Source organism: Aedes aegypti, chromosome 2 (assembly GCF_002204515.2).
Source record: "Aedes aegypti strain LVP_AGWG chromosome 2, AaegL5.0 Primary Assembly, whole genome shotgun sequence".
Taxonomy (NCBI): domain Eukaryota; kingdom Metazoa; phylum Arthropoda; class Insecta; order Diptera; family Culicidae; genus Aedes; species Aedes aegypti.
In genome coordinates, this window is record NC_035108.1 from 404839818 (window position 1) to 404853123 (window position 13306).

Genomic DNA, 13306 nt, shown 5'->3' on the forward strand with positions numbered 1-13306 from the left:
CTCACCAATAATACAGTGTAACTAGCGCATAAGAAACTGCAAACATGATTGACGACAATAAATAAATAAACAAATAAATATAATAAATAAATTGCTCAGCATACACAATCAACATTGATCTTGATTGCATCGCTCGTTCTCGCAAGAGCAGACGACGCAACTAAAGTACCAAATACTACTCTCCACTTGATATACGTTAGTTAAGGTCAGAGAGCAAACAAAATTTAATTCTTATTTTTACAGGGCGTTAAAATGCAGTTGATCTACGTGAAATAAAGTATTATCAGTTTATCACTTCAGGGTGTTGACACAGAATGAAAAAATTGATTGATTTTTACATGGCGTTCAATTCATTATTGTGGACTTAAATTAAATTACTGCAGGATGTTGATAGAGCTTGGAATTTTCAAGTAATGACCCACAGAGCAATGAGATCTATCTGATCTACATAGAATAAGGTCAAATTACTCCACACTGAGGCAAAAATCTCGCATGATTTTCATAAGATCACACTAATGAACGCGTTTTTTATTATTTTTTTGTTGGTTCATACGACACTTGTGTATTTCATACGACGATATTGAGATTTATACGACTAGTATAATGTTTTCATAACTATCAATTGTCAATGTCATAAGAACGCTTATGAACCCCATTGCTCATCATTGTGAAAAACCACGAGAGGCAAATTTTCTCGGTACAGGCATTTCACTATAAGAAATTCAATATGGCTTCCGACATTGACACGTGTTTGCTGATTTTCTGCAGGCTAATTGCGTTTTAAATGCATTAAAGGGTAAATATTTTCTATTTGTCATCAAATTCGCTGTTACTAATACTTTATTTTGAACAGATTGTGAAATTAGATCCGAGCAGCAAGATTGTTGTATGAAAATTGAAGACAATTTGTATGACGCGTAAAACATCCGAAACCCCCCTCATCAATCAATCCCTTCGTAATTCATTGACCGCCCCTAACGTGAAACCTGCATCAATTGAAGCGTTCTTCACAACTTTTCTCAATATTTTTTCGCGGCTATGATATACTGCTTCTTGTAAAAAATAGGAGAGCCAACTCGAGAAAATCGAATCTTCATCCACTTTGTCGTATATCGCAACTCGATTTTTATGCTTCCAATAAAGTGCTTTAATCGAATTGCGGCATGCCAAAATGGATGAAAATTTGATTTTCGCAAGTTGGTTAACCTATTTTTCAACGCGGATTAGTATAATTCATATATTGAAATTTATAATCTAAAGCTCAAATTACACAAGATAGTCTTATGAAACCAAGAATGGAATAGAACGATAATTCATAAGACTGTCTATGGATTTTGTTATCATGTCAATGCTGGTTCATAAGATCATCTTACGAAATTCCTACAAGGTGTGTTATGGAAACAACATCTGCCGAAAATCATACGATGGTCTTATGAATTTCAAAGATTTTTCTTGTGTCGTAATTCCATAAGCGAATCTTATGACAATCTTACGTCCGTTTTCGTCAGTGCAGGGCGGTAATACAGTTTGGAATATTCAATTGATGTTCTAAAGTGCGTTAAGATGCACCTGAACTACATAAGATAAGCTTGAAATATTCCAGGACGTTGAAAAGGCTAGAATTTCCAATTGATGGCATATAGGACGTTAAGAGAAACGTGAGAAAGGAACAAATTAATCCAGGGCGTTGATATATTTTGACAATTTCGATGACATCAATCAGAGCGTTGAGATGCACCTGATCTTCAAAGGATAAAGTCAAATTACTCCAGGGCGTTGATACTACTAAGAAATTTCTATTGATTTTAAACAGGGCGTAAATATCCTCCAGATCTTGCAAAGATCTACATGGAATAAATAGAATTACTTCAGATCATTGATATAGCTTGGTCGATTGATGTTATACAATTTTTTAAGATGTTTCTGAACTATGTGAAATAAGGCCAAACTACTCCAGGGCGTTGCAAAAGCTTGCAATTTTTAATTGATGTCCTACAGGGCGTTGCGATGTACCTGATCTACATAAAATAAGCTCAAATTACTCCAGGGCATTGATACAGCTTGGAATTTTCAATGGATACAGAGCATTAGGTTGCACCTGATTTACGTAAGACAAGGTCATTCGACAAGGTCGTAAGACAAGGAGAATAGATATCGAACAGGGCGTTAATATGAATTGATTACATGACACGAGTCCAAATCAATCCAGGACGTTGATACTGCATGGAGTTTTCAATTGATGTCCTACAGGGCGTTAATGTGCACCTTATCTAAGATCTACGTGAGACAAGGTTGAATTACTCCAGGGCGTCAATACAAATTGGAATTTTCAATCGATACAGGGCATTAAGGTGCACCTGATCTTCGTAAGACAAGGTCATATAAGTGAAGGGCGTTTATACATCTTAACATTTGTCCCACAGGGCGTTAAAATGCAGCTTATTTACATGTAACAAGGTCAATTCACTCCAGGGTGTTGAATATTCAATTGATGTCCTACAGGGCGCAAAGATGCACTTGGTCTACGTAAAATGAGGTCCCATTACTCCAGGACGTTGATAAAGCTTGAATTTTCAATAGATGTCCTACAGGGCGATGAGATGTATTTGATCGACATAGGATTAGGTCAAATTACTCCACAGCGTTGATAGTGCTTTCAGTTTCTATTGAGGTCACACAGGGCGTCAAGATGCACTTGATTTACTTGGGATGAGGTTAAATTAGTCTAGGGCATTGAAACAGCTGGATTTTTTTTAATAATGTCCTACAGCCCTGTACGTTAAAATGTTGCTGATCTATATGTGACAAGTTCAAATCACTCTAGGGCGTCAATAGATTGTAGCTTTCAATCGATGCAGATCATTGAGGTACACCTGATCTACGTGAGACAAGGTCAAATCAGTCAAGGGCGTTTGTACACCTTCATATTTGTCCCACAGGGCGTTAATATGCAGCTGATTTACATGAAACGAGTCCAAGTTACTCCAGGGCGTTGATAATGCTTAAAATATTCAAGTGATGTGGGGCAGGCATTGAAAATGCTCATCCTGATAGTGAAACTAGTGACGGTTTTCAACTAGGTATCGGAAAATTCATTATCGGATTCCGATTCCCGCTATTCTTGCACCTGACTGCAGTAGAAAATTGGTGAATTAAGATTGAGATGTTTTTGTTTGCGAAAGCATAATTCTATAATCCGCAAGTCGACCAACAAGCCTTACGCTTGATCTATGAGTCGATGGCATCAATTAATGGAAATAGATTGTGATTGTCAATGGCAAAATTCAGTCCATCCTATACGGGTTCAAGACAAGTGTATTATATTGAAATGTCATTGCAGAAAGCTGAAGATTGAAGTTCCCACAAAATCTTTTTTCGCAAATTCAGTGACATTTAGGTTCAATTTGGTTTACTTTGTTTTCAACCAGTTCATAGCAATCGAGGCTCGTGGTAGTGTTTCACTTTAGTGTTGCTAGGTGAAAATCCGAGCTCATTGTTTATCCCAACAGTGATCGATCATGATCACTAACTGGAGTCGAACTGAGTAGCACAGTTCGCTCGGGAAACATGGTCGCTTTGATTGTGCAAAGTTCATGCTCATTACGCTCGCTCACGTCTTCAATGCCTGATGTGGGGCGTAAAGATGGGCGTAAGGATGCACTTGGTCTACATAAGGGAGGTCAAGTTACTCTTCGGCGTTGATAAAGCTTGAATTTTTAATTTATGTCATACAGGGCGTTAGGATGCTACGGATCTATATGGGACAAAGTAAAATTACTCCAGGGCGTTGATACAGCTTGTAGTTTTCAATTTTGATCTACGTCGAATAATGTGAAATTACTCTAGGGCGTTGATACAGCTCAAAAATTTCGATGGAATTTTTACAGGGCGGTAATATGTTCAACAGAGCGTTGGTAGGTACAGGATGGAAATTTCGATTGATTTCTTATGGGGCGTTAGATTGTTGTTGATTTTGCTCATTTTTTTATATGACTTCGGGTGAAAAATTCAAAAAAAAACTGAGAAAAGCTTCTTAGTCGTCGACTAAGCGCGACTAAGCAGAACGACAGGGCTGGTACTGCCCCTTTGCACAGAATCTGTGCTGCACGAAAAGAGGCCAATTTTGTGCGCTCGGCACTCATTTTTGAGCGGAGCAAGTTTAGCGTGATTGTAGCAAGCCCGTATGAAGATGATCGAAATGAAAACTTTCCTGCTCTTCGCGAAGAACAGGCAGCGTGGATCGTACCGTTCACATTACCGAGCGATGGAAAATCACCCGATGATAGCGTCGGGAGAAACAGCGATCCGAAAATGAAACACGAACGAATGAAGCGCCCGAACGGTTGTTAGTGTTTATTCGCAGATTCTGTTTTGATGCCTACGCAAATTCATCGTGCCTCGCGTTTCCGATCGTTGTTCAGCAACATTGCAAAATATAATAAGATTTTTATAGGAATTTAAAAGACAAATTGAAAAAATATATTGCGTTTTTCGAAACTTTTTGACTAATTACGTTAAAAGAATAATGAAGAAGCGGTCAAAACACCCTAGTGTCTTCGGCAAAGTGGTAGACTATTGTGTTAGCAAAAGGCTAGTGGTATTTTCGAATAATTTTCATTGATTTTTCTGGGTTTCAGGAACGCATTTTGGGGAAAAAATCCAAAAAACCACAAAATAGATTTGATACACCTCTTAAACTTTTCCAAATTGGCTCATTTTTGGACAGATAACTTGTTTTGATAAATAAGTTCAGAATTTGATGTGGCACAGAGAGTCAGATAACTTTTTCCAAAAAGTGAACAGGTCTAATACACACTCATTAGGGGTCATGCACAAATTACGTCACGCTCCAAGGGGAGGGGAGGGGGTCAAGCCAAGCGTGACAAGCCTTACAAAATTTTCAAAGGACTCATATAAAAAACGTGACAAAGGGGGGGGGGGTCGAAATTTAGCGTGACATAATTTGTGTACCATCCCTTACTCAAAGACGGCTGCACCACATTGCTTCATTTTTCCACAACATGCTTTCATTAATGTATTGTTCCGAAGAGTTAATATCCGAATACGATTTAAATTCTGTAGCTTGAGATATTTACGTGGGTCATAGCTACGCGTCGGTCCCCCAAGGAATTTCGGAACATCTCAGGATCCAGTTGACCAATGACTAAACTCGATGACATTTCAATTCACACATTGACAGCTCGTCCCGATGTAAAATTTGCCGAGGAGTGAAGTGAATTCTACTTTCAAACGCTTTTTAAAAATAGTTCTAAGGCATGGAAAATTCTGAAACTTTGGGCTATAGCTCAATTTTTTACGTAGAATCAGCATTTGTAAAAAAAAAACTGGTGCCAACTCCTAAGGCCAACCTTAGAGAAATTTCTAGTTAAAATCTTAAAGAAATTCTAAAGGACAATTTCGTTAGAAATCCTGAGCAATCCCTGGAGAAGTTTCTGATTGAGTATTCCAACATGTTTAAAACGCGAGTCCTGGAGGACTAAGGGCTTTCTAAAAATATATCTGAATATACAATATTGGACAAAACATTTGCAAATTTTTCGATTTTCCATACAAAATGACCAACTTCGGAAAGCTAGATCTCAGTTATTTATGGACCGATTCGAATGAAACTGAACATCAAATATAACTTGAATTTTAACATATATTTTTGAATAATTTTTCCAGTCACGAGTTTATAAGTAATAACGGTTTGACTAAGAAGTAATTTTCGACGAAATATTCAAAACTTTTTATCTCAAAAGATGATAGCCCTACACAAAAACTGTCTTTAGCAAACTTATTCATCTCGTCAAAATCTACAACTTTGCTGAAGATACCATGAAGCTATTCCTTCAATATGTTTAGTTATGTCAATTATAAAAAATCGTCAAAAACTTCACTTTAGTCAAACCGTTACTGCTTTTCAACTTGTGATTGGAAAAATCACTCAAAAATATATGTTAAAATTCAAGTTATGTTTGATATTCTGTGAAAATTTCATTCAAATCGGTCCATAAATAACTGAGATATAGTTTATCAAAGTTGGTCATTTTGTATGGAAAATCGAAAAAGTTGCAAATGTTTTGTCCAATACTGTACATATGAAGGAATTCCTCGAAGAATCTATCACGTATTTTTTTCCAAATTACCATTTGAAAAACCCAGATTGTACTTTGAGAAATCTAAAACAAAATTCTTACGGATTATTTGTATTGATTTAGCTGGGAATATACCTAATATGTAGCAGATAACTTTTGTGACAAGCATTAACACGATTCAATCAATTTGAGATATTGAAAAACGGGTTTTTTGCATGTTAGAACTGTATGATTACAATTTTAGGAAAAATAATCGGTAGATTTAGTTTTTATTTTGAAATAGTACTGTGACAGTACTGAAAAAAACTTTCAAGAAGAAGCATGCTTGTGTACTTGAAAGCTCAGTTCAGTGCACGATGATGAACAGAGCTCTTACAAACGAAATAAAAGACGGCGTTATTAGCATATACAATTGATTTGAATAGAACTTAAGCTTTGGTGTTGTTAGCACATTTATATTGGAATAGCCTCAGCATGCTCTAAAAAAATCTAGAGACCTAAATAGCTGTTAAATCACAAAAACAGTCTTAAATTTGTCATAAAGCTTTAGGAATTCTTCTAGTGTTATCTTCAGAAATTCCTTTAGAGATTTCCCTACCAATTCTATCAGCGATTTTTCAAAGAATTCTTAGACGAATTTCTCCAGAGTTTGCTCCAGGAATTCGATGAGCATTTCATCTCAAAGACTATTCCAGCATTTCCTCCGTTTTTTTTTTTTTTGCCAATGATTCACCGATTTATCCTGTCTTTGCTCTCAGAGATCTGCCAAAGAAGAGTTCTTGTGAAAATCCAGGTTTATTACTGGATTTTTAAAGAAATGAGTCAAGATGTTTTTACTTTATTACTGACAATTTTAGCCCTGGGCCTATATATTTTATAGTTTAGTATTTTTTCGAGAAACCGTGCAAATCTTTCGCCTTTCAGGCATTTTTATATGGATTCCTTCGAAAGTTTATCTACGGTTACTCCCAGAAATTGCTCTAAAATTTTCTACAGGGATTATTCGAGGAAATCCGGTAGGAACTATTCCAGGGATTTCTCTATGAATTCGGCCTGGCGTTCCTAATGAAGTTCATGCAGAAATTTATCTAGGAATTTCTTCAGCATTTTATCCAAGGTTTCCACCTGCAGCTCTTCTAAACATTTCTTCAAGTAAAATCTCCATGAATTTATCAAAACATTCACACAACGTTAAAGGAATTGTTCCAATAATCATTTCTACACAAATTTCTTCAATTGTTTTCCCATAGGAATTCCTTCAGAAAACCATACAGTTGGCTGACCATTAATTACGTAAGACAATTTTGGTAGTTTTTCGACCAAGAGATGGTAAGATTCTGCGGTAAGATTTTTTGTATGAATTTTATAAAAATATAATTTGATCGAAGCGTAAGAAGATAAAAAGACAAAAGAGAGACCAAAACGAAACCAAAAAGAGATAAAACAGAAATAAACAAACAAAATGAAACCTAACAGGAACCAGTGGATAAGAGTTTGATTCCTCATGAATTCAGACAGATTTCTTTTTTTTTTTTCAAGTTCCTTGTGACATTACGACGAATAATTCTGCTCGTAATTATTTGTGCTTATTCTGCGCGGTATGTGAGGTAAGACGAGTTGAATGAGGTGACAATTGTCGCTTCGCTCCCATTTGATTAACATCAGTCTTCTCACGTCACCCGATGAGAGAGCGACTCGTCTCGAATCACACGCTGCGCAGAATAACCACAATTGTATTAATTTTTCAATGATTTTCTCAAGGAATTTCATCAGAAATTATTACAGGTATTTGCCCAAAAATTCAAACTTATTTATTCCTTAGTTTTCCTTGGGTTAGGATATTTGAAAGATTTGCACCCTGAGGCTAGCTAATATCTTAAATTTATTTCGGATGTCTCAAAAACACAATCTGATTTTTGTAAAATATAACCACAGAGATCATCAGGAATTTTTTTCCGGTGATTCTTCGATTGATTTTCCTAGGAAATTGAAGGATGCTGGACTTCTGTTTGGATTAGAACTTCTTCAAAAACTAAACCAGAAATTTCTTCAAAGATGTCTCCAAGGAATTTTTAATAATTGTCCTTAGGAGTTTCTTTATGATTTCAACTAGGAATTTTTCAGGATATCTCTCAGAGATTTATTTAGGAATTATTACAGATTTTTTTTTTAATTTTCTAAAAGTCTTAAATTTGTGTTATGAAGATAAACTAAGTTTTTGGAGCAGATCGGGTCAAACTGTCAAATTATATATGGCTATAATGCATTATAAATTCATCACTTAACTTACTGCGACTTTTCTATCCCTATTTCCCTTTAGTTCTCGCATTCGTTTACTGCTAATAATACTAATAATTAGGCTCACTATTTGTGACTTAATGTGACTATTATGGATTCAATTTATAGATTTCCCTCAATTCGATTGGCTTTGTTTAGTACTGTCCCTACTTCGATCCCCTATTTGACAGAGAATTATGGAAATTTCACTACCTATTGTTCATTTCTTCTTCGCTATAGACTGGTGCAGATACTGTAGCATCATCGTGATTTAACAATTTGTCAAAGTATTCTTCCAGAAAATTTTCCAGACATTTCTCCATGGGAATGTGAAGCTTCAGAAGTTTGAGAAAATTTGACAATAAAAAATCGTGAAGTTCTGATATTTTTAGGGTGACCTGTGATGAAACTTCTGAAAGTTTTCAAGTCACCCTAGATGAGTAAGGGTTATTAGAAGAACTCATAGACACTTGAGGTAATTTTAGAAGACTTTCTAGTTAGGATGGTTGAAAAACGAACAAATCAATCAAAACTCTTGATAATATCCTGCAGCATTTCCTGAAGGAACTCCTTGAAAAACATCGGTAAATACCCCTTACAACCGTGTAGGATTTTCTGGAAAAATGCTGCAATGTTAATTATTATGGAACCTTCTTGCAGATTTTTTGAGCAATGTTTGAAAGAATTGCAGTTTTGATTCTTCGGTGAAATTCTGGAAAAAATCCTAGAAAAGAAAAATCTAGAGGAACTCAATGAGAAAGCACAGGGTTGGGTTTGAGGAATGCTTTGAAAAGTTTTCAATAGATTTTCCTGAATAATCCATGGTTTGAAGAATTTCATTGGAGTTACCGTAGAAGACCACTTGAGGGTATCAGAAATTATATCGGAATGCGTTCACCCTTTATTAACAATTCCTGAAAAAAAATGTTATGTACGTTACGTTCATTGTTATGTTTATTACGCAGCTCAAAACAGTTGCGTAATAAGAAAGCGTTGCGTAATAACTATTCTCGCACCGTATACTTCAAGGCAGGAAAGTAGGCCGTTTCATAACAGATTAGCTTGATGAAAAACAGCCTATTACGATGAGAAATTGCAAAAAGATAGTAATGTTGAAGCGCTCGAGAATTTCCTGGAGCAAATTTTGGAAAAATTTATCAATACATTCTTTGAAAAATCGCTGGAAGAATTGGTAGAGGAATCTCTAAAAGAATTTCTGTAGGAATCCCTGGAAGTATTTTAGATGCAATCACCAGGATGATTCCTGAAGCTTTTCCTCTCGAGCAATCTGAGATTTTTTTTTGAAGAATTAGTGGAAAAGTCTCGTACCAGTTTCTGAAGGTTTCTCAGGAGTCGGCATGATTTCACATCACAGTTCACTGCAAGCAAAATATAGAAAAAAAAGATTTTAGAGACCATTTTGGCTAAAAAATAAAAACTTTAGAGACCTTTGACCAAAAATAGGCTTGTATTAAAATAGAGCCAAGTCTCTAAAAAGAGATCTGCTACCAGCCCTAAAATTGATAAACCAATTGTTTCGACATTTCAAATTGAAAGTTGTAAGAAATTCCAGATTTCTTTTCCAAAATCAGTTTTTTTTTATTTCAGATAATTTAAAAAAATTGTGCATGAAGTCATTACTGATCAGAAAATATTCATAAAATTCAATCATGTCTTAGAAAGATTCGCACTGAACAGCTCAAAGAACGTTACAATCGTTACTATCGATAGCGAAATTTTTTGGAAGATTTTGACGCGAAAACCCTTTGTGATGGTAGAATCATGAATTACTGCCTCAAAGAAATTTCCTTAATTATTATCGAAATTCCCTGATAATTTCAGGGTTTGTCCAGGGAGTAGATACCATGTTAATAGTCGACCCCAGGATATTATAGGTATACAGAGCTTCGATTGATTTCGTTTTTAAGCTCTTCATTTAGGAAATCATCTAAAACTTTCACAAGAGTCCTGGAGTTCTGTCAGAGATCCTTGAAGATATTTTGAACGGAAATCTTAGGAGAAGTCTTAGGACAATCAGTGGACGAAACACTGGGTACATTTTTTTATCCTTGCTTAGAATAAAAAAAACCTCTAGGTTAAATTCTTGAAGGTATCCAAAACTACCTCAGAAAGACCGTAAGTCACTAAATGAACTCCTAAAGAAATTATCAGAGAAAAATATGAATGAAAACTTTGGGCGGCAGCTAATACCTTTGATGATGGAATTTTTCGTAGTGCCACTAATAAATAAAAAAAAAACAACATGTAGGATAAAGAACTACTTGTTCCCTCCTATGAATCATCGACATGGGGGGTTTTTCTCGGCCAAATTGTCTGAAACTTTGCAATCAGAAGCATATCAAATCGGACGCATATTATGGCCGACTGAAGACAACCTTACAGTTAAGGTCGAAGCACGCGTATCTGTCAAAGGATTCAAACTCTAGCGGAATTAAATGCAAGAGTACTAAATTTGATTTTATAGATACTAACCACCTAGCTCGTTGCGCTCCTCTTCGTCTTGTACCGCCCGATTCGAGGTGAATACCATTTTTGAGGGATTGTTATACGGCATACTCACAACGTGCCCTGCCCATCGTACCCTTCCAGCTTTGGCGACGTTCTGGATATTGTGTTCACCGTAGAGTTGCGCAAGCTCGTTGTTCATTCATTCTACTTCATACAGCGTTCTCACATACTCTGCCAAAGAGCGTTCTAAGCACACGTCGTTCGAAAACTTTCTTCGCCTTTGTAGGTCAACTTCGAGCATTGCGCATGTGTTGATACGTCTTCGCATCTCTGTGCTGCAGTTGTTATCCGACGTTAACATACCTACCTAAATAGCCTCAAAATTTATGGGGAAAAGCGAAAAACAAACTCGGGAATTTATTTTAAAGTTTTAAGTAACGACACCGTGTTTGGCGAAACATTACTTGTAGCAGAATTCTTCAATTAGTAACAGGTAATCTTGATTCATGTGATAATATAGGTAATTTTTATTCTTTGCCAAATACATTGTACAACAACATATCGGTTTTAACGCTATTATTCAAGGTAAGCCCGGATGTTTCAACTTAATGATCGCTGAATTCAGCGATCAGCAAACCAAAAGATCAATTTGAACATAAAAAATGCCTGCTTGACAAACCCTTTTCTCTAATGCAGCGTCGACAGCTTTCCAAACGGGTATATTCAAAGCAAATTCTAGCCGAGCTGTCTCACCAAAATGACACCAATCTAACAAGCACAGTCTCGTTGCTTCCCCCAAACTAAAACCACTGTCGAACTTATACTCTCAAACCGATCTCGATCTACGAACTACAGACTTAAAAAGAACGAAATGCTTTCCCCCCATTGCTGAACCGAGCCCAGATTTACTGTGGCAACTGGAGCAGTGTCGTTTGTCCAGCCGGCAGATAGGCCACACCTCGGGACCGGCTCATCTGGTAGGCAATGTCTTCCGCGGCTTCGATTCTTCGCAGTTCAACCAAGCCATCACCGCTATCGGCAAACGATTTCGCCAGCAGGGCAGCAGCTTCGGCGTCACCCTCGGCCGAAATGATGGCAGCCTTCTTCATCTGTTCGGCCTTCTCGACCATGAACCGGGCCTTCTCGGCTTCCTGTTGAGCGACCTGTTTCATTTCGACGGCCTGTGTGAATTCCTTGCCGAAGGTCAAATGCGTGATGGAAATATCGTCCAGAATCACTCCGAACTGGGCGGCACGTTCCGTCAAATCATCGGACACCTTCTGTGAGACCATCTCACGTTGGGTGATCAACTCTCCGGCATCGAATTGCGCCACGACTGCTTTCAAGACTTCAGTGGTAATTGATGGCAGAACACGCTCGTCGTAATCCTGACCCAGAATGGTGTAGATTTTCGGCAGCTGGTCGGGAATTGGCCGGAACAGAATACGCAGCGTGATGTTCACGTTTTGCAAATCCTTACTTCCGGTCACGACCGGAACGTTTCTAGGCTGGGATCGGATATCGAAGATGATCGGTCGCTGAACCCACGGAACGAAGAAATGGGTTCCCTCGCCAGAGACCTGCTGCTTGACTCCGGTAAAACGATCGAAGATTACAGCCCGGTGGCCACCATCAACTATAAATGAAGAAATGAAATGCATTAAATTAGCAGACTGGTAGCGGTTAAGCGACATCGGACGTGTTCGCCAAACTCAATCTATTTCCACTAGACGAGCGCCAAAAGATACCGAAGTAAAGCAGGATCAGATGAATGGGAGATCTGGCTCCCTAGGTACAAAAAATAGCACTGTAAAGTAATGTTTTTCGTAGCACTCATAAGTACTGTTTTATTGTTTCAGGTTGTTCCTAAACCTCCGTCAGCAGAAGGAATTTGTGCATGCACAGTACGAGATTATGATGCGCTCTGTTTCCTGTACATTGTTCGACTAAGTATTCGCAGTGCAACAGATAAGCCTAAATGAAAGAGAGCTGGCTACGAACCATTATATAACGCTGAATTGACGACTCCGCCGACGATCGCGACTCCCAGTCCAAGCTGGCCGATACGGTTCAGGAATTGTGTGGCCATTGTGGTTTAGTCTGAAAAGTGAAAAGTACAAACTTAATTTTCAATCACAAAGTAATCGAAATTATTTACATTGAATTTCAACAAAATTTCGTCATTCTTGCGGCAGCCCCTAGGAGCAGTCGAGAGGTTAGGTTTTCGGCACCTATCCGACAATCTTGTTTCGTGGTGAAATTCAAAGCTAAGCACATATTTTTACCGGAAAACAGCAACTTACCTTTTTGAAGAATCCTGAGATGTAAATTGATTAGATTACGCTGCTAAATGCTTCCGATTTCAGAGGATTTTGCGTAACAGCAAAAAAGTGAACTTTACGAACGAAGTAAAATGCGTGCAATTTTCGGAAAAGTAATTTTGATTTTGACGTTTTCTCTGT

The 13306-nt window shown here is 37.3% G+C and overlaps 1 protein-coding gene across 1 annotated transcript; it reads right to left on the minus strand.

The window, feature by feature from the left end:
- Positions 1–11347: 11347 nt before the first annotated feature.
- Positions 11348–13306, minus strand: LOC5571854 (protein l(2)37Cc). Its single transcript, XM_001653742.2, has 3 exons — positions 13148–13306; positions 12846–12944; positions 11348–12480 (listed from the first exon to the last, which is right to left on the minus strand). Exons 2-3 carry the CDS (start codon positions 12931–12933, stop codon positions 11750–11752), a joined length of 819 nt encoding a protein of 272 aa, XP_001653792.1. The 5' UTR covers positions 12934–12944; positions 13148–13306; the 3' UTR covers positions 11348–11749.